Raw genomic sequence first — 26,793 nt, 5'->3', positions numbered from 1 at the left:
GGTGACGTCAGGCATGCGTCCCGACATCACCGCGCGTCATTTAGATTTTCAGTCCAGCGGACGCGCAGCCGACCTGTCAAAGACGTATTAAGGCCTGTTAAAAAGCAATTAAGGCAATCAGCTGAGCTGCCTGTCCAACCTTAAGGCTGGTGAGCAGGCGAAGAGCCCAGGCGGCCTTCACATTTTTCATGGAACCTCATCCACGGGCGGGATGAGGTTTCATAAAGGATTTAAAATTTTCAGAAAAATTTTTATTAAAATTAATGCACATGTCCCAGCTCATGTGACAGTTTCACATGAGGGGACATGTCAAAAATTCTTTCAACATTATATTAAACAGTTTAAACTTAAAACTAATCCCCCCGAGGCACCTCTGTGCCTCAGGGAGATTTCTGCGCTCTTTCGCGCATTCCCGACTCAGGCACCGCCCCCGCCCGCACAGAGAACGCACAGCACTTCCGGGCGCGTGTCAGGCTGGGCGGACCTTAATTGGCTCGCCCACATAAAATGGCAGTGCCCAGCCGACCAGGGCAACGGATCGGCTACATGCCTGCCTGCTCCCACCCCCCCGCACCACCCGCCCCCCCACCCCCAACGAGGAGGAAATTCTCCCCTTGGTGTCAACCCGATTGCCTGTGTAAAAACTGTATGGGAGTTCACAATACCAGTGGTAAATGGACCAATAAAGCACACTAAATGCTACATCATGAACACTACACAACTGAATGACGTTAATTCACTTTCATTATGAATAGCAATAGTGCCTTGCAGGCCTGCATGTCTCTGTGTGATTGTTTGAAAGGATATAGTCTAAGTTGGATCCGGAACAGAACTATGAGAAACGTTACGTGCACTGACTGTGTTTGGCAGCATACAGTACCTGGTACCTGCAGGAATGAAAAGGAAAATAATTAGAATGAGTTAATCTACAATAGAGAGCCATAACTGGGAACGAGGTGCAGTGCTGAAGCTTTAAATCAAGGTTGTCAGGCTGTACAAGGACATCTGAGATCCAAGATTCAATTCACCCCTCAAACTGGTCCCAGATACATATTGCTCATTTCATAGAATATAATCGAGCATTACAAAATGTTACCATCAGATTAGTGGAGTGTGAAGGGAATTTCCAGTAGTTCTTATGGTTTTCAAAAGTGCCACAAGATCTCAGCACAATACAGAAAGAAAGTGCTTCCCCTGCACTGGTTCCATATTGCTAATGTAGGGGAAAATAATTCAGTAAATTATAGGAAAGCCCCACACAGCATCTTACAGACAAAATATTATTTAAAATTTGCTAGTGAGATATCTTGCAGTTTCTCTGTATAATATAAATTTTGAACATTGGTCTATTGTAACTTTTTTTTATTCATTAGGCCCGCATTAATTGCCCATCCCTAATTGCCCTTGAGAAGGTGGTGGTGAGCTGCCTTCTTGAACCGCTGCAGTCCATATGGTGTAGGTACACCCACAGTGCTGTTAGGGAGGGAGTTCCAGGATTTGAACCAGTGACAGTGAAGGAACGGCGATATATTTCCAAGTCAGGATGGTGCGTGGCTTGGAGGGAAACTTCCAGGTGGTAGCATTCTTTGTGACAACATTGATCACACATTTACTAACCTTACATGCATAAGACTGAGTTGCCCAACAAAGCACTCCCAATGAGGAATGAGGCACACAAGGAGCACTGGTTGGGAAATTGCAGGCCTGCTGCCCCTGACATTTCAGCCATTCATTTACATGGACAGGATATGAAGGCCTCAGGCCTATGAATTTCCTAAGCAGTGCTCCCCACCAGGAATACTTGATTGTAATATTGCACAGGGCAGATTTCCCAAAGTGCTAATGAAGTTAGTGGGACCAGTAGTTTTTTAATTAACTCTTGGGGAGCGGGCATCACTGGGAAGGTCACATTTATTGCACACCTGTAGTTGCCCTAGGAAGATGGTGGTGAACCACTTGGCAGTGTGTTATCAATTCAAGTCCATACTTTTGGACTGATTTTCTCTTTCAATCTCTCCTTGCTCATCCCTGCAACCAGGCAGAGGACCTTTGGTCACTTTTGCTTTGATTAATTGCTAGGAGCTACTTAACCAGTTTTGAACATAGCTACTATTTATTGTACAATAACAAATGATTGCTTACCTCTTGTGGCTGCTTGTTATCTGAAATAGAAATAAAAACAGGTAAATCTCAAAAGAAGTTGCTAAAAAATATATCAAAATATACCTTGGTTTGCAAGGTCACTTCCATTACATCTCAATTAGTCCCTGCAACTATACAAAAATGCCTCTCTTCAAGTTAAGATCAAGTTTCAAACATTGTGGATTAAACTAGTTAACCATTGCAACTTTTGTGAATGGACAATTTATGAAAGACAATCTCAGCAGATAGCAGGATAGGTACTACCACAGATTTAATTATTTTACCAATGTCAACTAATTGAGAAAGACAGAGGGATTCATTTAAACTGAATCACCCCTCCTGCCCCTAACAGCAGCCTCCCCACCCCTTCCACCCCAACCCCAGCAGGAACAGGTCAGTCATTTTACTAAATTTACATCAACTCCAGTATTTACCAAAAGCAAGTGGATGGAGAATACACAAGTATTAAACTGTGATCCAAGGACGATAGAACATTGATAACCAATACTGGCTATAAATGACTTTTGATTGATTTGCTATTTACGAACTTCCAACATACATTGTTCCCCAAAAGCATTAAAAACAAGCAGTAAATAGAAACTTATCTTTTGAATTAGATGTAGCACCTATTGGGTTAAATGGTTCCCCCCTGCTTTAAGCATAAATATCCACAAAGGCTTGGATCCAACCCAGTGTTATAGGCATACAGCAGCTATCCCTACAGCAGCAAGTGCCACAACTCACTCCAGGAATGGAATATTGATATGAGTGCAATCCAATCTGCATCTCATTATTAGATAAGAATAAATCAATGTTGGTATCTTATATGGAAGTAAGGTGTAAAAGAGGAAAAAGTAGCTATTTTATGTTTGTCACTTGCATTCAAGTGAAATACAAACGTATATATGCGCAGACAGCAGGATAGGAATGAATGGTATGTAATAGACATTAGGATACAATGTATATGGCATACTGCAATAGACAAGAGGCACAGAATGCAGATTAAGTAACGACATCTACATTTACAGCAAGGTCTTTAAGTATGTTGATGCATGAAACACTAGAAAAAAGGGAAGATGACCCTCTAGTAGAATGGGAGACCCACAGATTAGAGCAGCTGCAGGGCAACACTTTAGATCTACAGAAAGTCTTAGGATACAATAACCAGATTCGGAGTTTATTCCATATGCATGCAATTATGGAAAATATATCAGCTGATGACAGATATACTTATATGACAACCGTTCTGGCCAGGAACTCTGAGTCAGTAAATAATTACCGTTTGTTGGCTTGAATGGCTGTGGAGAAGAAACATAAATCAAATAAAAACCATGTCAGAAGTAGATGAAAACATATCAAACTATTAATAGATGTACTGAAGTATCAGCCTGGATTTTGTGCTCAAGTCTCTGCAGTGGAGCTTGAACACATAACCGTTGGACTCAAGAGGTGATAGAGCCACCATTGGGTCACAGGAAATGGCTTTAAATTGCCTGGTGTGTGTCAGGCATGTTTCGAAGACTTTAATGTAGCAAATAAAATAGTGATGTCACTGTCCTGTGCAAAACAAAACAGCAAATGGATCATACACTGTGCAAAATAGACTTAGCGCACTGCAAATTCTGGGCCATGCAGATAGTATACTTATAACTATATATTACCACTTAAGGGTGGAAAATCATAGGCTGGCATGTGCGGAAACAGTAAAAGAGTCAAGACTACTGTATGTTTAAAATGTTGAAGGTTCCAGATTCCCCATTTTCAAATTAAATTAAATTAAAAGGCAATACAGTACTTTATTTAGAAATAGCTCTCATCTGATTGAGAAACTGCATAAACTGAATTAGGATTTCAAAATACAACAACATCTGGGGTTTTACATATTAAAACATTATTTTTAATTATCTGCATTTACTAAACAATGAAACTCTTATTTACCACATTCTCTTCACCATTTGGCTTCTTAGTGCCTGAAATAAAATTAAAAATTTTTTACTGGTGACAGACGAGTACCGCACCAAGATGAAACTAGTTACAGGATTATTGATGGCTAAAAGGTAACGATATCTAAGCTATTTACCATTGCTTAAATTATTTTTCAAAAAATATCTTGGAATATACTCTCTTTGCCAGTGAACAATAAGTTTCTAATTCCAGTTCAGACTGCAAACTGTAGGTAACAATGGAGAAATGACCGGAGTTTTTACCAGCAATAATATTATTGCGGTCATTTCTGCTATTGTACCATGGAGAGAATCAAACCCCATGTTTGACTTGCCTCAGTGGCTGGTCACTGTCCCTGTCAAAAAGTAACCTCTTGTCTCACTGAGAGTGGGCTAGAAATTGCTGGCAGCCTTTTTGTCCCAAACATACTGACTATTTGCTGTACCCCACCATGCCATTAATGTAGCATATAAAAATTTGTGAGGATCTCTTGACTGTACATTTACAGGAAGGTTCAATTAACACTAAAGGGATACATGCTGTACTGGTCTTACAGTAGCATTGTAGTTGACTTGTTCTTGAGTGTGAAAGGAAAGACTAGAATTTATATAGTGCTTTTTGCAACCTCAGCACGTTCTTAAAAAAAACTTTACAACTAGTGAAGTACTTTTGATGTGTAGTCACTCTGTCGTAATGCAGAAAATGTAGCAACTAATTTCTGCACAGGAAGTGCCCACAAACGGAAATGTGATAACAACCAGATAATCTGTTTCTGTAATATCGGTTGAAGAATATTAATGGCAAGGCTATCAGTGCTCACCATTATTACTGGGTAAATGGAAGAAGAAGATCTGGAATACGCACGCATACAGTTCATCTGCTGTTGCAATCCAGCACTGAAAAAGACAGCCAACAGTAATGAACTTACTGTACTCACCCATTAGTTCCACATTAAAAATGGGTGAAAAAGTTAGGGCTGTGTATTTACATTTTTTTACAAATGCTTTTTCAGTCTGTCTCTTATCTCTCCCTTAATCCCATCTGCATTTCCCAAACTTTATTTAGTCTTCTGTATATTAAGAATTTATATTTCTGCTTTTTACTTCCTGGTTTGGACTCTGAATGCCTCAGTGAGATTCTTCAATCTGACTGAGTGACAACTCTAGCTGCTTCTTTCTCTGTTCAAACACATCACAGACCCCCACCCCTGTAGTTAGGTTAGAGGACATCGATGCTTGAGAAGCCCACAAAAATCCTGCGGGCAGCTGTTAGTGAGGTGAATGGCGAGCGTCACTCCTTCAATGCTGACCTTAAAATCCAGGCCATATTTTGTTTAGATCACAAGAAAAATGTCCAACAAAAGTCTGCTTTCAGAACTAGCACTTTAATAATGGGTTGCTACGTCACTTAGAGACAGTTCAGAGGAACAGTTTTTTTCCTTATCAGATGTCTGGACTTAAAAAGTAGAAATCGTTTTCTTTGAAATCATTATTCTTGGTCAATATTAAAAAGATAGGATTAGATTGCAATTCCTTACAAGACTGGGAAAGTCTGGGTATTTTTTTGACTTACATGGTAGGTGTTTTCTTTTGAAGACAAGAATGCCACACACAATTATTACCACCAGAGGTATCACCACAGCAATGATCCACAACTTGTTACCTGCAAAACAGACAAACATAAATGATCATGACAATTCGAGTGACAGCCAATACGGGGTTACAGTTACTTTGCCAATTATTACCACCGTGACTTTGTACCAAGAGTATAGGAGAACCTGTCTCCTTATGATCAATATATTTTGCACTGCAGTCAAATTGTTGTCATCTTCTGTCTAATCCTCGTGGTTTCTGTAAGGTTGACATACAACACAATGCAGCAAATTAACAGCCAGTTTACATACGCAATTGCTGCCCAATGAGTAAGTGAGCCTTACAGACCAGAAACATAGCAAAGCCACAGACAGGAAAAGATTGACTATTTCATCTAGCCAGATCCTTATCGTTATGCTTCCCTACCCACCAGGAGCCATGTGATCTCCTGAGGAAGGCAAAAACCCAGGCCAATTAGGAGGGGGAAAAAAAACCTCTGGAAAATTCCTCTCTGACCCCTTTCGGTGATGGAAACTAGTCCAGGTAATCATTACTGACTCTGATTTATATTACAGGGATCCCAGACTCGAGCACTGATCTGCTTTGACTTTGCTGATTTTTTAAAAAATTCATTCACGGGATGTGGGCTTCGCTGGCTGGGCCAGTATTTATTGCTCATCCCTAGATGCCCTTGAGAAGGTGGTGGTGAGCTACCTTAGCACCACCAGCAACTGCAAATGAATGTAGCATCCAAATTAAAGGCAGGAAGAAAAGAAACTGGGAAAAGGTTTCCATCCCTGGATAATTGTCCAGGCCCCATGACTGGGCGTACACACGCATGGATTTTGGGTGAAACAGGACATGGGTTCAGCTGTGTGAAAGCCCAGCAGTCGAAAAGCCAACCAATGCCCACTGCTAGGCTCATATGAGGAGGAATAGCTACTTGCATGAAATTATTGTTGTTGTTATTGAAGTACTGGAGAGAAGCCCACCAATTCCGATACTGTATCTCGAACAAGAAGTTTTCAAAACGTTGTGCAACAAAAAATGACTAATATTTAAATCTAAATTCTGCATCACCATTTATGTTTATGCAGAAAACCAGTATTGGAATGGTGCCAGTTAGCAACTATAGCAACATAATTTTATCAGCTGCTTAAATCTTTCAGTAATTGTAAAGTAGTAATATTGCTTTAGGCAAATTGTTCACCCATTTGATGGCTGCTGCTGTTCCTTATTTTTATTTGTTTAATCAGTTCTACGTGCAACGGACAGAATGAAAAAGGAGGCACACCTTTCGCCACGCAGACTGTGTCGTTTGTTGATGTGCAGGGCTCTGCCATCTCTTCTGTATCTGCATTACACCTTAGGAAGGAAATGAAAGACATAAGGAAACAGCTGATTCTAGGAAACAGGAACATAAAATACTGGAAATACTCAGCTGGTCAGATCTGAAATGTCAAGACTCTTTCCTTCCTTTCTCGGATGCTGCCTAGCTTGCTGAATATTTCCAGTGCTTTTTGCATGTGTTTCAGATTTCCAGCATTATCCAGTATTTTGCTTTATTGATATTAGTAACTGGGCTATGAGAACCTCCTGCATCCTGGTTTAACCACAAAACAAAAACAACACAAGCTGGCTGCAACAGATGGAAAGATCACCGCCCGTGGACCTGCAATTTCACAATATGGGCAGCCCGGAGGTGAGACTCCCAGCTGACAGCAACTAATTCAGCATTACTATTCAGCCCTCCTAGGGTAGCACAGAGGTAAAGCAAAACTGCACGGGCAGGATTTTGCCCTTGGCGGGGGATGCTCAGGAAGCCGACCGCAGTCTGCGATCAGCTCCACACCGCAATTTCACGCAGGTGGGCCAATTAAGGCCCGCCCAGCATGGATCACGAGCAGCAGCACTGAACGCTGCTTATGAGGGTGGAGGGAGAGCCGGGCCTAGCCTGCAGTTCGCACATGCGCGAGAAAGAGCACTTCAATCTCTCCTCAGGAAGACTGAAGCGCTGTGTAAAAAAAAAAATGAAGCAAATAAAAATTTAATAAAACATGTCCCCACATGTGATTCTGTCACATGAGCTGGGATGTGTTTTTAATTCAAAAATAAAGTTTTTATTTAATGTTTATTTGCTTTAGGAAACCTCATCCTGCTCGTGGATGAGGTTTCCTAAAAAACGTAGAAGCCACTTGGCCTTTTTGCCTGCCCGCCAATTATTAGGTTGGACAGGCAGCATAAATTTGAATTTAATTAGCTTCTTAATGGCCTTATAATTATCGGCGCGTGTGCAGCTGACTGCGGCGTGCACCCGCTGAACAAAATGTCACAAGACTGCACGATGACGTTGGGACGCACGCCTGACACCATCGCATGTCATTTTATACTCGGGCATGTCAGGCGCGTGTCTGCATGCCAAGCGTAATATTCTGCCCCATGTACTCAGCTTCAAAGCACACCAACTCCAGAGAAACACTTGCTGCCACATCTTAAACACCCTTGTTGTAAGACTGTTAACTCAGAACCACATTGTGCTAAATTATGTGCAGTTTTAAGCTGTACCATGCACCCACTGCAAGATGAAGTGCAACTGTAAAAATTCATTTTATTCCAGGAACCTGAATACCCAATGATATACACTCCTACAGGGTAAGGTTTCCCATTGGGAAAAATCTCAACAGCATTTTAATGTTCTGAGCAGCACTGTTGCCTTATCTGAAAAATGCTCAGGGTAAATAGTATAAATTCAGTTAGGCATATTGCGAAAACTTAAACTTGCCTTCTACTTCTTTAAATGTACCGAGAATGCAGATGTTCCTACCCATATTCTCAATGCATTTAAAATTAAACAGCTTGGATGTGGCTTTACAAATTGTAGCTAAACAGTATAAATGAGATACTAACAGCGGTGAATGGTCACTTACCAAGAATTTTAACTAACATTTGTGAAAGAAAAGAAAGGCCATGTGGCAGTTGAGGCTCATTGGTAGCACGCTCGCCTGAGTCAGTTGTTTGTGGTTCAACTACTACGCCAGAGATTTGAACACAGAATCCAGGCTGATATTCCACAGCACTACTAAAGGAGAGCTGCACTGTTCGAGCTATCATCTATTGGATGAGACATTAAACCGATGCCCTGCCTAACCTCTCAGGTGGAGGTAAAAGATCCTGTTGCATTATTGAGAAGAATAAACGCGAAGTATTCCTATTGTCCTGGCCAACATTTATCCCTCAACCAACAAAGAACATCACTAAAACGGATGATCTGGTCATTATCACGATACCATTTGTGGGGCGTTGCTGCACGTAAACTGGCTACAGTTTTTCTACATCACAATAGTGACAATACTTCAAAATGAATTGCATGCAAATGAATTACTTCAAATTGGCTGCAAAGTACTTTGGAATATGCTGAAATCATGAAAGATGCTATAAAAATGCAAGCTTTTTTTTTTAAGAGTTAGCAAAGCAACTTTATCACAAAAGTGTCTCAGTTATGTTGAACATAATCATGTGCAAACGATATTTGAAGCTTGGCAGTTTATCCAATTGATTCCCTGCTCCTGTCCAGATCCATGTAGTGGAGAGGCACAAACTAGCTCACACCCTAAGGTAAACAATACAGTGCATTTAATTTTCAAGCTTTGGGTTTCATAGAATATCACAGGCTGAAAAATAAATGATTTCTTGCGTTACATTGGTATTTATTCCTGTTCCACTTTACACAAAGTTATGCAGCATCTTCCATGTCCTGAAGAAAGCAGTTAACAGCTAATTAATTACTTTTGAAGTGTAAGGGGGGGGTCATTGGTGTTTTGTAAGCAATAGTCAATTATGGTTAACCATTGCAGTCAACTTCAGTATAGCAAGATCCCCGAAACAGCAATGAGATAACTGATAGTGTTCATTAAGGGTTAAACTGCCCTGCCCTTCTTCAGAAAAATTGCATAAAATGTTTTACAGACAACAACAACTTGCATTTATATAGCAACTTTAATGTAGTAAAATGTCCCAAGACAATACACAAATCCATTAGCAAGCAAAATTTAGGAGATGTGAGGACAGGTAATTAAAAGCTTTGTCAAAGAGGTAGTTTTTAAGGAGCATCTTTAAAAAGGTGAAAGAGGTAGTGAGGAGGAGAGGTTAAGGGAGGAAATTCCAGAACTAATTGCCCAGGCAGCCGAAGACACAGCCACTAATGGTGGAGTAATTAAAGTTGGAGATGTGCAAGAGACCTGAGTTTAATGGTTTATTTAAGACAGCAACCCTCACTACTGCAGTAAAGCATCAGCCCAAGCTCTGAAACAGGACTTGGCTCTGCAATCTTCTGCCTCAAGAGGCAAGAGTGCTCCCAATGGGACCAAGCTGACACTTGATAACTTGTTTGCTGGTCAACACATCAGGTGCACATAAATCACAATTTCTCATTTTTCTCACTTACACTTTACAACTTTGGCACCGCTCACATCCAGGAGTTGGGCAGAAGAAGTCTTTTGTGCAGGTACATTCTGTGTTATGAGTTGCTGTACAGTTGGTTTTTGTTTCTTCGCCTGAAAGGGGATAAACAGGTTACAGTCTTCATCCATTAAAGAGCACAGACTGAGGTTAAAAGTTGACCTTGATTTTATGATCAGTGGTGAAGCTAGTGCGCCTTTGACCTCAAAGAACAGCCCACAAAGATCTAGCGCTCTCTGTGGTGAGAACTCTCCACTTTCTCAATGGCAGTTTACATCTGGCACAAAATCAAGGGGATGACTTGGCGTGCTATAGCAGCAATGTCAGCGAGCAGGGAGGCTACCAATCAAATTGAAGTATTCATATAGCAAACCAAGAAGTTAAAGGCACTTAAAATCCTTTACTTTTAATTTAAATTTTCAGATAGTAAAATAGAAATATGACTTATTAAGACAGGAGCTAAAATACAGGCAAATAGACCTTTAATAAAGAATAAGTTTTTAGAAATATGTAGAATTGCAGAACAATCTTGTATTGCACACATATAAGTTTAACTTTTCAGGGCAGTATTGTGAAATTAGTATGCAGTGCAAAATGTAGTTACACTTCATTCACCTGGTGCAATTTCTTCCACAATTTTTACTGTGTCAGAATGTAAGTTCTTGTCAATTCCTGATTGCAGTGGGGATGTCAGAATTCCTGAAGTTACTGTCATTTTCAGTGGGGTAACAACAGAAAACTCTGAGACCTGGACTTTTGCAACAATGGGGAGCTTCATTTTTGCAGGGGCGGGAACGGGCCCAGGTTGGGATCTGCTCATGTGCATTTCATGGAGATGGCTTCTCACAGAAATCAGCAGCTGCCTCCACTAGTGTGATTTTGGTGTGAGAGGTGTCTGAAACCTGAAATGTGCAGATTAGACCTGGTAGCAGCAGGTCTGAACTTTGCGGATTCATTTGGATAGCCAAGGTATCCTTTTGGACAGGTAAAGTACCCCTTTGGATGGTCCTGGGACACATCTGGGAGAAGGTCAGGTGCTCTTTGGGATTTCTAAAATTAGCCATGAATGTGTGTAAAAAGTGAATAAACTCATTGGAACTATGAAGCTCATTGGAATTGTCAAAAACAACTGTCAAAAGTGTCAAGATGAGCTGTCAAAGGAGCTGTCAGACTGTCAAGGCATTTAAAACTTCCGCCCTTTAGCTCTTTGAAAAAACTGTCTGGATTTCTTGCTACTTAACTCTGTCTGTTGACATAAGCCTTAGGGTTACCATCACTGAATTAGTGCTCCATAACTGATTTTACAATGGTCCGTTGTCACAGTAGCTGCCTGCCATTTCACAGTTTGATTGACAGCTCCAAGTGGTTATGGACTCTTTGAAATGGGATTATGAATTCTAAAGCTTGTTTTTAGAAGGGATTATACAATTGAATGGAATGTCTGGTGTTATAAGGGATAATATAGTTGAAGGAATGCAACTGTAGTAAATGGGTTTTTATGAATGGAAGGGTATTTTTTTTTAAAAGTCTGCAATAAACACTTGCAACTTTATTTTATTTAATCTTAGCATGGGCTCCCGAGGTCCGATCATGGTGAATACCGGGTGAGTTGGCATGGTAGGTGTGAGGGTATAGCGTGGTGGGTGGGAGAGCATGGATCAGCACTAAGTAAGCTTAGGAGCTATAAGGGGTTGGGGGCTGGGCAGTGGCATAGGGTGGCATGGAGCATATGAAGGACCACACAGGGTGGGCAGAGGGACCTCCCGGGTTGGGTTTGAGGAGCCAAGAAATATCCCGACACTGTGCTTCCTACCTGGGAGTGAAAATCCAGGCCAACATGTCTAACTTTCTTCTTGAACCTCCAGCCCAAGAATATTGTATGAAATATTGGTGGACTGCAAAGCACACAAATTGCAGTGAATTGTACAAATCACCTGCTCTGAAGATTTTCTTGCAGGGACAAGGGTGTTCTTATTTAAAACAAAAGACTTTCAATTATATGGCACAGTTAATATCAAGTTATTGCATAGCACTTCACAGAAAATGTCTAGAAAGCAGACACTGGCCCGGAAACTGTTGAAAAATTATTACACGTCATGAAATAACTAGATTTGCACCATAATTGCAAATTATTCTCCCCAAGTAATTTAGGCCTGCTTCATTTAGGCCATGCCTAAATGATTCATGGTCCTGTTATGAAGCTCAACCTTGGATGCCCAAAAAGGAACAAATGAAGCTGTGACGTATCACTCCAGCAGGTAGTGCATTGTTCTGAGAGCTCTTTTTTAAAGCTTTGCTCTCATTTGTCTTGGCAGTATTTCATTACAAGACTCGCCATCCACACTTCTGTTTGTGTCAGAAGGCAATAATTATCAGAATGCAAATCTGTTTAAACACTCACGAAATACAAATTAAGATAGATTTTGTTCAGAAAATAAGTTTGGGATACACAAATAATAATGTTGGTACATTTTGCACACTTACCCTACCATTCACTCTTTATTAACTGCAAATTTGAGAGGTCAGTTGGCTAGGTGGCTAGATTGTGGTCCAGAATGATGCCAGTGTAGTTCATGGAGAGCTGTCTCCCTGCCTTGCCCCACACATGATGTGGAGTGGTGCCCCTAAAATTGTACAATCACTTATGTATCTCTAATGGAGAGAGATGCCTGTGGTCCATTATGGAATGTGGCTAATTACCTTAATATACTTAACTTCTCATAGGGTCAACACAATTCCCAAACACAACTGGATTAGAATGTCTTCTTCTGCTTGCTCTTTTCATTTTTTCTTATTTTTCCTTTGTTTACATTTTTCTCTTGCACTCAATCCTCTCTCTTCCCTTCCTTTATCTCTCCACCTGTCTCTAATTTTATTCTAATTCACTCTATCCCCTTTGCATCACTAGGTGTCTTTCTTTCTCTGTCCCTTTTTGGAGGTGTTCTGGGGGCTTGTGGTTCATTCCATTCAATACGAGGAAATAAGGGAGCCTAAAAAAGCAGATCTTTGCTGAGCAAAAAGAAGATTTTGTTTTAAATGCCGATATGAACTTTTAAGAGGATAATTACTTGAACAAAAAATGTCTAGAAGGGAATTCTCTATTCTCTTTAAGTAACTGTGTCATTTCAAAGATATATTTTAATTCAACTCTCCATGGCCTGATTCCTAATCCTAGCAATTTCCTCCAAGAAAGTTATCATCACTTACTAGATAAGCTAAACAGCAATGGCCGGACTCTACCTTGAACAGGGCAATGTCAGGCAATTTAGCTCTTTTGTTAGAAAGATGTAATAAGGCTTTGCTCTTGGCCTGTCTCAAAATCTGCCCAAAAATGCTCATTAGTCAGCACTACAAAAGGATAGCAGACAAAAATAACCCTAACTCCTCAAAAAAGGAACTGATAACTGCTTAAAGCAGGTCTTCCCAAACTGGGGGGTCACGACCCCAGTTGACCCCAGTGAGATTCTGGGGCAGAATTTTGCCCCCGAATGACGGGTGGACTTGGTGGAGGCAGGTGGGAGTGGACGGAAAGCTGATCGCCATCCGCGATCGGGGCCGGACCGCCATTTCATGCTGGGAGGCCAGTTAAGGCCTGCCCAGCGTGAACACTGGCTGGAGAACCTCAGAGAAGGGGTGGGCGGCGGCGAGAGCCTGTTGTCCACCGGGTCCAATGGCGACCTGGCAGCCAGTTCAAAAATGACGCAGACAGCCCCAAGGAGGCCGCCCACGTCGGAGTTGCAGCAGCGACATGGCTGCAAACGATGATGCACAGACCAGGCAGGAGGTGAGGTCAGCTGGGCACTCGGCCCCCCCCCACCATTTTTCCTGGAGGTCATTTTGCGCGTTGGCGTGTCGGGCCTGCCCCCACACACCGACGGCAATATTCTGGCCTAATGTAATGTGAAGACACTAGAGAAACTGGGCTTAAACTTCTCAGAGCAGGGAGATTATGGTGAAATTTAATAAAGGTGTTCAAAATTAAAACTTTTTTTTAATAGAATAAATAAGGAGAAACTGTTGCCACTACCAGAAACCTGAGGATTTAACAAACTAGTAAAAGAACCACATGGGAGGCGAAGATTTTATTTTCACGCAATGAGCTGTTACGATCTGCCTGAAAGGGTGGTGGAAGCAGATTCAGTAGTACCTTTCAAAAAGGAATTTAATTTATATATATAAAAATTGCAGAGTGGGACTAATTGCTCTCTGAAGTAGTCAAGCAAGCAACTCAGTTGTATCAAACATTGGACAACTAGAGATGGACAACAAATGTCGGCCCTGGCAGCAACACCTGCATTCCAAGAATTTTTTTTTAAATTGGTAGCTCTTTCAAAGAGCCAACACAAACTGAGAAGGCCAAATGGCCTTCTGTGCTGTATGACTCTCTGATTCAGTATTTGATATAAATAGCCTTGTGCAGTTTGTGAACAGTTTCCAGAAGTTTTTTTTTACAAAACATATATTTACCACTTTCCTTCTGGCATTGCTTGCATCGATGACAATTAGATAAGTGATTCGTAGCATCTGTATATGTATCGTGTGAACACGGTTCACACTTTGTTACCTGACCAGCAGTACAGGCTGCCAACAGGTAAGTACCTAAAAGGAAAATATAGAGAATACTGAGAAAAATGTGAAACATAAGCATTAGAACAAAATGTAGCATCTAACCATTAGTAGAGAAAGGCATTTGAAAGCCTACAGCATTTTCAAACACTTTGAAGATATCCAAATAGCTGACGCTTCAGGAAAATGGAGCTGCCTATTGGACCTCCTCACTTGGTCGCAATCACCTGAGTCTGCACCCTCCATCTTTTGCTGAACCTTCACCCATGCACCTTTTTTTTTCCACCTCAGGCTCGACTATTCCGATAAAAACAGAAAATGCTGGAAATGCTCATCAGGTCAGGCAGCATCTGTGAAGGGACCAAGCTAACGTTTCAGTTTGATGGCCTGAAACATTCAATCTGTTTCCCTCTCCTCAGATGCTGCCTGGGCTGCTGAGCATTTTCAGCATTTTTTAAAATTTTACTTCAGATTTCCATCACCTGAAGTAAAACGCTTTTGACCACCCCACTGCTCTCCCGTCCTCCATAAACTTAAACTCATTTCAAACTCTGCTGCCCAAACCTCATCCTGTGTCAAGTCTCGTACACCCATCAACCCCGACTTCATTGGCCTAAGTTGGCTCTTCATCCTCCAATGCCTTAAATATAAAACATTCACCTTTGTGTTTAAATTCAATTCTGTCAGACCTTAACCATCCTCCAGCCCGACAGCCCCTTCCACACCAAATTTTACTTCCTTTGACTCCAACATTTTATGCAACCCCTCCCTCTTGCCTTCACCTAGAGATGCCAACCCTTCAGGATTGGCCTGGATTCTCCTGGAATTGAAGGTCAATCTTTGTGCAACCCTGGAAAGAAATCGGGATATTAAAGAAGATTTTTTTTTTTGGTCATTTTTTTGAACATTTCACTTTACCAGATATAAAAATATTGAAAATGGGAAATAAAAGGCTATTTGGCTGACAGTCAAGCATCATCCAATTGGATAATGAGGTTTTTTTTCTTTCCAATTGGTGTATGAAGGCAGTGTGTCACAAGGATGGATGTGCTAGCCAACCAATGGCTGGAGTGAGGGCATGTCATGCGATGAAAATCTTCAGGACTACATTTAATTACAGTTGGCAACACTACCTTCGCCCCTCTCATTGTCAGCTGCCCACTCAGAAGAGCTGCCTCTCAAAATCTCTCACATCTCCATTTCCTCCTACAACGCTCTCCCGAAATCCCATATCTTTCATCAAGCTTCCTAAAAACTCCTTAAGTGTCTCAGTGTAGTGAAGCGTTACAGAAATGCAGAATGTTGCTGTTTCTGTTTAAAAAATATAGCTCCAGGGTTTTACACGTGCTGTTTAAAAACAGTTAGTGCATATGGCAGCAAACCAGTGTATTGCGCTCATTTAGAATTAACACTCACTCACCTGCCGCACATTTGTTACAACATTGGAATGAATCATCTAGACTGTACTGATCAGGCAAACATTTAGTTTGTCTTCTGAAACGTTGCATCATAGAGCCTCTATGTGCTAAACCCGTCATGTTGGCAAGTGGTAAACCATTTTGAACAACGTTATTCTCCACTGAGGTGGGTGGGTAAGCACCTATTACAGCCTGCAAAACATTATTTGATACAACAGTGATGGGTAGGATCTTCACAAAAGGTGTCTTAATAAAACTGTTTAAATAAAAAAGGTCAGATTCCGGTAAGTTGTGAAACACAATCGCATTTAAACCATTTAAAATAAATAAACTGACAACTTCAAGAACAAAATCGAGCACACAAAAACTTATCGTCATTCGTATGCAATAGTTATGATCAGATCTGTTTCATTCCCAGTTGCTCAAGTATCAGACATTTAAGAATTGTATTCTATCCCTCACGAGTTGGTTTGAAACATCTGGGGCAGGATTTTCAGCCGTCGGGAAGGTCGGGTGCAGACAGGATTTAAAACCTGCGCTCCCAGAGAATGACATTGGATTGCACCAGCTCCGTAACAATGTCCAATTTTCAAAGCCAGAGTGATGGGGTAGAGAACAGGAGCCTGCTCGTCTCCAATGAATGCTCCAAGAAGCTTGTTAACAGACTGGTGAGGTCGGGGCTGCAATTTTCAAAGTAGATTTCGGCAACCCCGCACAATCTGGTGTGTGTGTGTCGATGCACAGCTATCAAGTTCAAGGCAGGGCGAAGCAGAAGCTTTTTTTCAAAACATTAAAAATTTACCAGGCCCTCAATTACCTTGTGCCGGGTCGCGTGCACTTTTGGTCGTTTGCAGACCGTCGTATGAGTTTCTGCTCCTGCCCTCTAAGGAGCTGTCTGCTCTCTTTGCAAAGGCCAAGGTAAACCCAGTCATGGCTAACTGCTGCCTTTGCCACTGCCGCGCTGGACGCATTTTTTGTCTCCTGGACACAGTCAGCACCAATAATTGGGAGCCAAGCGTGCGTCCTGTCCCATTAGGACATTACCAGTATCAATGCCGGGTCGGGAGCTGGAAATCATCCAGAGGGTGGGTTTCGAACACCACTTTGAAAATCCAGCCCCTGGTATTCTCACTTGCATATTTTCATAAGGTCATACACAGCCAGTTCCACAAATTCACTTATGAGAGGTGATCAAAAGCTATTCTATTATTTTAACACTTGCGATCAATTATTAGCTAGCAAGCAAAGAAAACAGCCTTTGTCCTTGATTATTATTTAGCATGTGTGTGTATATGTGTGTGTGTATGTGTATGTATGTATGGTTTTTTTTATTCATTCACAGGATGTGGGCTTCGCTGGCTGGGCCAGCATTTGTTGCCCATCCCTAATTGCCCCTTGAGAAGGTGGTGGTGAGCTGCCTTCTTGAACCGTTGCAGTCCCTGTGGTGTAGGTACACCCACAGCACTGTTAGGAAGGGAGGTCCAGGATTTTGACCGAGCAACATGGAAGGAACAGTGATATATTTCCAAGTCAGGATGGTGAGTGACTTGGGAGGGAACTTCCAGGTAGTGATGTTCCCACCTATCTGCTGCCCTTGTTCTTCTAGATGGTAGTAGTCATGGGTTTGGAAGGTGCTGTCTAAGAAGCCTTGGTGAATTCTTGCAGTGCATCTTGCAGATAGTACACACTGCTGCCACTGTGCGTTGATGGTAGAGGGAGTGAATGTTTGTGGATGTGGTGCCAATCAAGTGAGCTGCTTTGTCCTGCACGTTGTCAAGCTTCTTGAGTGTTGTGGCAGCTGCACTCATTCAGGCAAGTGGGGACTATTCCATCACAATCCTGACTTGTGCCTTGTGGAAGGTGGACAGGCTTTGAGGAGTCAGGTGGTGAGTTACTCGTCGCATGATTCCTAGCCTCTGACCTGTATTTGTAGCCACAGTATTTATATGGCTAGTCCAGTTCAGTTTCTGGTCAATGGTAACTCTCCGGTTGTTGACAGTGTGGGATTCAGTGATGGTAATGCCATTGAACATCAAGGGGCGATAGTTGGATACTCTCTTTTTGGAAATGATCCTTGTCTGACACTTGTGTGGCACGAATGTTATTTGCCACTTGTCAGCCCAAACTTGGATATTATCCAGGTCTTGCTGCATTTGGACATGGACTGTTTCAGTATTTGAGGAGTTGCATATTGTGCTGAACACTGTGCAATCATCAGTGGACATCCCCAATTCTGACCTTATGATGGAAGGAAGATCATTGATGAAGCAGCTGAAGATGGTTGTACCCAGGACACTAGCCTGAGGAACTCTGCAGTTTGTCCTGGAACTGAGATGACTGACCTCCAACAACCACAACCATTTTCCTTTGTGCTAGGTATGACTCCAACCAGCGGAGAGTTTTCCCCCTGATTCCCATTGACTCCAGTTTTGCTAGGGCTCTTTGATGCCACACTCGGTCAAATGCTGCCTTGATGTCAAGGGCAGTCACTTTCACCTTACCTCTGGAGTTCAGCTCTTTTGTCCATGTTTGAACCAAGGCTGTAATGAGGTCAGGAGTTGAGTGGCCCTGGCGGTACCCGAACTGGGCATACGCAAGTGCCACTTGATAGCACTGTTGAGACCCCTTCCATTACTGATGATTGAGAGTAGACTGATGGGGCAGTAATTGCCGGGTTGGACTTGTCCTGCTTTTTGTATACAAGACATACCTGGGCAATTTTCCACATAGCTGGGTAGATGCCAGTGTTATAGCTGTACTGGAACAGCTTGGCTAGGGGTGCGGCAAGTTCTGGAGCACAAGTCTTCAGTACTATTGCCTGAATATTGTCACGGCCCATAGCCTTTGCAATATCCAGTGCCTCCAGCTGTTTCTTGATACCACGTGTGATGCTGGGGACCAGGAGGAGGCCAAGACGGATCATCCACTCTCCGCTTCTGGCTGAAGATTGTAGCAAATGCTTCAGCCTTATCTTTTGCATTGATGTGCTGGGCTCCGCCATCATTGAGGATGGGGATATTTGTGGAGCCTCCTCCTCCAGTGAGTTATGCAGGACTGCAGAGTTTAGATCCAATCCGTTGGTTGTGGGATTGCCTAGCGCTGTCTATCACTTGCTTCTTATGCTGTTTGGCATGCATGTACTCCTGTGTTATAGCTTCACCAGGTTGACACCTCATTTTTAGGTATGCCTGTTGCTGCTCTTGGCATGCCCTTCTGCACTCTTCATTGAACCAACATTGATTGCCTGGCTTGATGGTAATGGTAAAGTGGGGGATATGCTGGACCATGGGGTTACAGATTTGGTTCCCTCGCCACCTGCCGCAGACCCAGTCCAGCAGCCAAGTCATTTAGGACTTGACCAGCTCGGTCAGTAGTGGTGCTACCGAGCCACTCTTGATGATGGATGTTGAAGTCCCCCACCCAGAGTACATTCTGCACCCTTGCCACCCTCAGTGCTTCCTCCAAGTGGTGTTCAACCTGGAGGAGCACTGCTTCATCAGCTGAGGGAGGGCGGTATGTGGTAATCAGCGGGAGGTTTCCTTGCCTGATGCCATGAGACTTCATGGGGTCTGCAGTCAATGTTGGGGACTCCCAGGGCAATTCCCTCCCAACTGTATACCACTGTGCTGCCAGCTCTGCTGGGTCTGTCCTGCCAGGGATAGTGATGGTGGTGTCGGAGACATTATCTGTAAGATATGAATCCGTGAGGATGACTATGTCAGGCTGTTGCTTGACTAGTCTGTGAGACAGCTCTCCCAATTTTGCCACTAGCCCCCAGATGTTAGTATGGAGGACTTTGCAGGATCGATAGGGTTGAGTTTGCTGTTGTCATTTCCAGTGCCTAGGTCGATGCCGGGTGGCCCGTCCGATTTCATTCCTTTTTTGTGTCTTTGTAGCGATTTGTTTCAATAGAGTGGCTTGCTAGACCATTTCAGAGGGCATTTAAGAGTCAAGCACATTGCTGTGGAGTCACTTGTAGGCAAGGTCAGGTAAGGATGACAGGTTTCCTTCCCTAAAGGATGTATGTGAACCAGATAGGTTTTTATAAGACCATAAGACATAGGAGCAGAAATTAGGCCATTCGGCCCATCGAGTCTGCTCCGCCATTCAATCATGGCTGATAAGTTTCTCAACCCCATTCTCCTGACTTCTCCCCGTAACCTTTGGTCCTCTTACCAATCAAGAACCTATCTATCTCAGTCTTAAATACACTCAATGACCTGGCCTCCACAGCCTTCTGTGGCAATGAATTCCATAGATTCACCACTCTCTGGCTAAAGAAGTTTCTCCTCATCTCTGTTCTAAAAGGTCTTCCCTTTACTCTGAAGCTGTGCCCTCGGGTCCTAGTCTCTCCTACTAATGGAAACATCTTCCCCATGTCCACTCTACCCAGGCCTTTCAATATTCTGTAAGTTTCAATCAGATCCCTCTCATCCTTCTAAACTCCATCGAGTATAGACCCAGAGTCCTCAAACGTTCCTCATATGTTAAGCCTTTCATTCCTGGGATCATTCTCGTGAACCTCCTCTGGACCCTCTCCAGGGCCAGCACATCCTTCCTGAGATACGGGGCCCAAAACTGCTCACAATATTCTAAATGTGGTCTGACCAGAGCCTTATAAAGCCTCAGCAGCACATGCCTGCTTTTATATTCTAGTCCTCTCGAAATAAATGCCAACATTGCATTTGCCTTCCTAACTACCAACTCAACCTGCAAGTTAACCTTAAGAGAATCCTGGACTAGGACTCCTAAGTCCCTTTGTACTCCAGATTTCTGAATTCTCTCCCCATTTAGAAAATAGTCTATGCCTCTATTCTTCTTCCCAAAGTACATGACCTCACACTTCCCCACATTGTATTCCTTCTGTCACTTCTTTGCCCATTCTCCTAACCTGTCCAAATCTTTCTGCAGCCTCCCCACCTCCTCAATACTACCTGTCCCTCCACCTATATTTGTATCATCTGCAAACTTAGCCAGGATGCCCTCAGTTCCTTCATCTAGATCATTAATGTATAAAGTGAAAAGTTGTGGTCCCAACACTGACCCCTGCGGAACTCCACTAGTCACCGGCCACCATCCTGAGAAGGGCCCCCTTATCCCCAATCTCTGCCTCCTGCCAGACAGCCAATCTTCTATCCATGCTAGTACCTTGCCTCTAACACCATGGGCTCTTATCTTACTGAGCAGCCTCCTGTGCGGCACCTTGTCAAAGGCCTTCTGCAAGTCCAAGTAGATAACATCCATTGGCTCTCCTTTGTCTAACCTGCTCGTTACCTCCTCAAAGACTGCTAACAGATTTGTCAGGCATGACCTCCCCTTGATGAAACCATACTGACTTTGCCCGATTTTACCATGCACTTCCAAGTATTCTGAAATCTCATCCTTAATAATGGACTCTAAAATCTTACCAACGACCAAGGTCAGGCTAATCGGCCTGTAATTTCCCGTCTTTTGCCTCACTCCCTTCTTAAACAGGGGGGTTACATTAGCGATTTTCCAGTCCTCTGGGACCTTCCCTGACTCCAGTGATTCCTGAAAGATCACCACTAACACTTCCACTATCTCTTCAGCTATCTCCTTCAGAACTCTGGGGTGTAATCCATCTGGTCCAGGTGATTTATCCACCTTCAGACCTTTCAGTTTTCCTAGTACCTTCTCCTTGGTAATGGCCACCATACTCACCTCTGCCCCCCCGACTCTCTTGAACTTTGGGGATGTCACTCATGTCTTCCACTGTGAAGACTGACGCAAAGTACCTATTCAGTTCCTCCGCCATTTCTTTGTTCCCCACTGCTACTTCTCCAGCATCATTTTCCAGCGGCCCAATGTCCACTTTTGCCTCTCTCTTACCCTTTATATATCTAAAAAAAGTCTTGCAATCTTCTTTTATATTACTGGCTAGTTTACCCTCATATTTAATCTTCTCCCTCCTTATTTCTTTTTTAGTTGTCCTCTGTTGGTCTTTGTAGGCTTCCCAATCAATTATAACAATTGACAATGGTTCCATGGTCAACAATAGACTTTTAATTCCAGATTTTTTATTGAGTTCAAATCCCATCATCTGCTGTGGTGGCATTCGAATCCAAGTCCCCAGAGCATTACCCTGGGTCTCTGGATTACTAGTCCAGTGACAATACCACTATGCCCTCACCATGTGTGTATGTACGTATATGTGTATATATATGTATATGTGCATGTGTGTATGTATGTACATGTATGTATATGTGTGTCTATATGTGTGTGCGTTTGTGTGTATATGTATGTGTGCGTATGTGCACATTTGCGTGTGTGTGTGTGTGTGTGTGTGCGCGTGTTTGTATCTGTGTATATGTGTCCGTGTGTACATATATATGTGTGTGTGTGTGTGTGTGCACGTATGTGTGAGTGCAGGTGAGCAGAGGAGTGGATTTGACTATTTAACTTTTAAAGGCCCTGCTAAAATTCACTGTTGGCCTTACACTGGGGCAACTCCCTGCTGCTTGTTGCTACATGAGAAACAGCTCCAGCATGAGTCACTACCTTCAGGGAAACAACTTTATGGGAAAGAACTGAAAGAGAATATTGGAAAGAAAACCTTTTTAAAATAATCTAAGTTTCAAATGACAAATTGATCTATTATTTGCCATTGCTGCATTTTTAAATTATTTATTTACAGGATGTAGGCATCACTGGTTAAACTAGCATTTATTGCCCACCCTTAATTGCCCTTGAGGTGGTGGTGAGCTGCTTTCTTGAACCGCTGCAGTCCCTGTGGTGTAGGTACACCCACTGGATTTTGACCCAGCAACAGTGAAGGAACGGTGATATATTTCCAAATCAGGATGGTGAGTGACTTGGAGGGGAATTTCCAGGTGGTGATGTTCCCATCTATCTGCTGCCCTTGTCCTTCTAGATGGGTTTGGATGGTGCTGCCTAAGGAGCCTTGGTGAGTTGCTGCAGTACACCTTGTAGATGGTACACACTGCTGTCACTGTTCATCGGTGATGGAGGGAATGAATATTTGTGGATGTGGTGCCAATAAAGCAAGCTGCTTTGTCCTGGACGGTGTCCAGCTTCTTGAGTGTTCTTGGAGCTGCACTCCTCCAGACAAGTGGAGAGTATTCCATCAAAGTCCTGATTTATGCCTTGTAGATGGTGAACAGGCTTTGGGGAGTCAGGAGATGAGTTACTCACTGCAGCATTCCTAGCCTCTGACTTCTCTTGTAGCCACAATAATTATGTGGCTAGTCCAGTTTAGTTTCTGCTCAAAGGTAACCCCCAGGATGTTGATAGTGGGGGATTCAGTGATGGCAATGCCATTGAATGTCAAGGGGCAATGGTTAGATTTTCTCTTGTTGGAGATGGTCATTGCCTGACACTTGTGTGGCGCAAATGTTACTTGCCACTTGTCAGCCCAAGCTTGGATATTGTCCAGAACTTGCTGCATTTGGACATGGACTGCTTCAGTATCTGAGGAATTGCGAATGGTGCTGAACATTGTGCAATCATCAGCGAACATCCCCACTTGTGACCTTATGGAAGGAAGGTTATTGATGAAGCAGCTGAAGATGGTTGGGCCTTGGACACTAGCCTGAGGAACTCCTGAATATTCAAAAGAAAAATTAAATTCCAAAAGTAATTTTCATGGGTTCTCCTTTTTGTTTTGTTTACAAAAGTCTCCTTCCCAAAGCATGTAAACTTCCTTTTAACACTTGGTACAGGAAGCAGTAGATATTTAAATAAACTCGCATTAGCCTTTTTACTGATCCAGTTAGCATCAGTAGCATCGTAGTAATTTTGCTGGACCATAATGCAGAGGCCCAGATTAATGCACTTGGAGGCAAACGTTCAAATCCTACCATGGCAGCTAGAGAAATTTAAATTCAATTAATTAATAAATCTAGGATAAAATGCTACACATTAATATTGATCAGTGTATGGTAATGACCTGGAACACACTGTCCACGAGGACGGGGGAAACAGGAACAATTATTTCAAAAACCTGGATAGGCAGTTGAAGGAAATAAATTTGCAGGGTCACGGGGGTTGAGCGAATAAGTGGGATTGAGTGGATTGCTCCATGGAGAGCTGGCATAGACTCGATGGGCCAAATGGCCTATTTCTGTGCCTTACATGACTCTATGAAACTACCAGATTGTTGTAGAAACCCGCCTGTTTGTAACGTTCTTGAGGGGAAAAAAATCTGCCCTCCTTACCCAGTCTGAGACTCCAAACCACAGCAACATTACTCTTAACTACTCAGTTGTATCAAAGCGCTATGGAAAAAAGGACTATGTGTGTTCCTATACTGCAAGGACAGCAGTGGTTTAAGAAGGTAGCTCACCACCGCCTTTAAGCATTAACATAGAAATATAGAAACATAGAACATGGGAGCAGGAGTAGGTCATTTGGTCCTTCGAGCCTGCTCCACCATTCATTATGATAATGGCTGATACTCTATCTCAACGCTGTACTCCCGCTATCTCCCCATAACCCTTGACACCTTTAGAGTCCTGACATCTAACTATTTCCTTTTTAAATATATTCAGTGACTTGGCCTCCACAACCCTCTGTGGTGGAGAATTCCACAGGTTCACCACCCTCTGAGTGAAGCTGTTTCTCCTCCTCTCAGTCCACATAGTCAACCCATATCCTGAGACTGTGACCCCTTGTTTTAGACCCCTCAGCCAGAGGAAACATCATCCCTGTATCCAGTCTGTCCATGCCTGTCAAAATTTTATACGTTTCAATGATATCCCCTCTCATTCTTCTAAATTCCAGTGAACACAGGCCTAGCCGGCCCAATCTCTCCTCATACGACAATCCTGCCATCCCAGGAATCAGTCTGGTGAACCTTCACTGCACTGTCTATGGCAAGTATATTCTTTCTTAGGTAAAGAGACCAAAACTGCACACTCCAAGCGTGGTCTCACCAAGGCCATATACAGATGCAGTAAGTCATCCTTGCTCCTGTACTCAGGTCCTCTCGCAATGAAGACCAACATACCATTTTCCTTCTTAACTGCTTGCTGCACCTGCATGCTTGCTTTCAGTGATTGGTGTAGAAGGACACCCAGGTCTCTTTGTACATCAACATTTCCCAATCTATCACCATTTAGATAATATAATATATAATCCACCATTCTGTTTTTCCTACTAAAGTGGATAACTTCACACTTATCCACATCATACTACATCTGCCATGTATTTGTCCACTCACTCAACCTGTCTAAATTGCCTTGAAGCCTCCTAACACCCCCCTCATTGCTCATATTATATATATTATCATCTATATTATCTATATAATCTATATATCATCTATATTAATGACTTCGATTCAGGGATAGAAGGTACTATAGCTAAATTTGCAGATGACACCAAAATAGGTGGGAGAGTAAGTTGCAATGAAGAAATAAGAAATTTATAAATGGATATGGACAGGTTAGGTGAATGGGCCAAAATTTGGCAGATGGAGTTTAACGTGGATAAGTGTGAGGTTATCCATTTTGGTCGGAAGAATAAAAAGGCGACTTATTATTTAAATGGAGGGAAACTTCAGAACGCTTCAGTGCAGAGGGATCTGGGTGTCCTCATGCATGAATCGCTGAAAGCTAGTATGCAGGTACATCAGGTAATAAGGAAGGCAAATGGAATTTTGGCATTTATTGCGAAAGGAATAGAGTATAAAAATAGGGAAGTGTTGTTGCAACTGTACAAGGCACTGGGGAGACTGCACCTGGAGTACAGTGCACAGTTTTGGTCCCCTTACTTGAGGAAGGATGTAATTGCATTGGAGGTGGCTCAGAGGAGGTTCACTAGATTGATTCCAGAGATGCAGGGCTTGTCTTATTAGGAGAGATTGAGCAGTTTAGGCCTATACTCGCTAGAGTTTGGAAGGATGAGAGGAGATATTGGGGTATATAAGATGCTAAAGGGGATAGACAAAGTAGACGTGGAGTGGATGTTTCCCCTTGTGGGGCATTCTAGAATGAGAGGCCATAGTTTTAGGCTAAGGGGTGGTAGACTTAAGTCAGAGATGAGGAGGAATTACTTTTCTCAAAGGGTCGTGTATCTGTGGAATTCACTACCTCAGGTGCAGTGGATGCCGGGATGCTGAATAAATTTGAGGAGATAGACAGATTTTTAATTAGTAACGGGTTGAAAGGTTATGGGGAGAGGGCGGGAAATTGGAATTGAGGCTGAAATGAGATCAGCCATGATCGTATTGAGTGGCGGGGCAGGCTCGAGGGGCTGAAGGAGGGGCTCCTAGTTCTTATGTTCTTATATTCCCACCAAGTTTTGTGTCATCAGCAAACTTGGAAATATTACATTTGGTTCCCTCACCCAAATCATTGATATATATTGCGAATAGTTGTGGCCCAAGCACTGAACCCTGCGGTACCCCAACAGTCACCACCTGTCACTCCAAAAAATACCCATTTATTTCTACACTCTATTTCCTGTCTGCTAACAAATTCTCAATCCATGCCAATATATTACCCTAAATCCCACGTGCTTTAATTTTGCACACTAACCTCTTATGTGGGACTTTATCAAAAGCTTTCTGAAAATCCAAATACACCACATCCACTGGTTCTCCCTTATGTAATCTGCTAGTTATGTCCTCAAAACACTCCAGTAGGTTCAAAAATTCATGTTGACGTTGGCTAATCCTGTTGCTATTTTCTAAGTGT

The 26,793-nt window shown here is 42.7% G+C and overlaps 1 protein-coding gene across 1 annotated transcript in view; it reads right to left on the bottom strand.

The window, feature by feature from the left end:
- Window positions 1-26,793, bottom strand: part of LOC144694766 (tumor necrosis factor receptor superfamily member 6-like) — a gene marked incomplete at its 5' end in the record, with an annotated part of 58,267 nt that overhangs the window by 4,854 nt on the left and 26,620 nt on the right. The window contains 9 exons of the mRNA XM_078565341.1: window positions 881-887; window positions 2,143-2,162; window positions 3,422-3,440; window positions 4,081-4,112; window positions 5,659-5,748; window positions 6,973-7,043; window positions 10,123-10,231; window positions 14,604-14,735; window positions 16,123-16,312. Coding sequence (XP_078421467.1) covers window positions 881-887; window positions 2,143-2,162; window positions 3,422-3,440; window positions 4,081-4,112; window positions 5,659-5,748; window positions 6,973-7,043; window positions 10,123-10,231; window positions 14,604-14,735; window positions 16,123-16,312 — 670 coding nt within the window. The remainder of the gene's footprint in view (window positions 1-880; window positions 888-2,142; window positions 2,163-3,421; window positions 3,441-4,080; window positions 4,113-5,658; window positions 5,749-6,972; window positions 7,044-10,122; window positions 10,232-14,603; window positions 14,736-16,122; window positions 16,313-26,793) is intronic.

This window comes from Cetorhinus maximus, chromosome 20 (assembly GCF_964194155.1).
Source record: "Cetorhinus maximus chromosome 20, sCetMax3.hap1.1, whole genome shotgun sequence".
Taxonomy (NCBI): Eukaryota; Metazoa; Chordata; class Chondrichthyes; order Lamniformes; family Cetorhinidae; genus Cetorhinus; species Cetorhinus maximus.
Note: the sequence above shows the minus strand (reverse complement) of the source record. Positions and strands in the feature narration are given on the sequence as shown.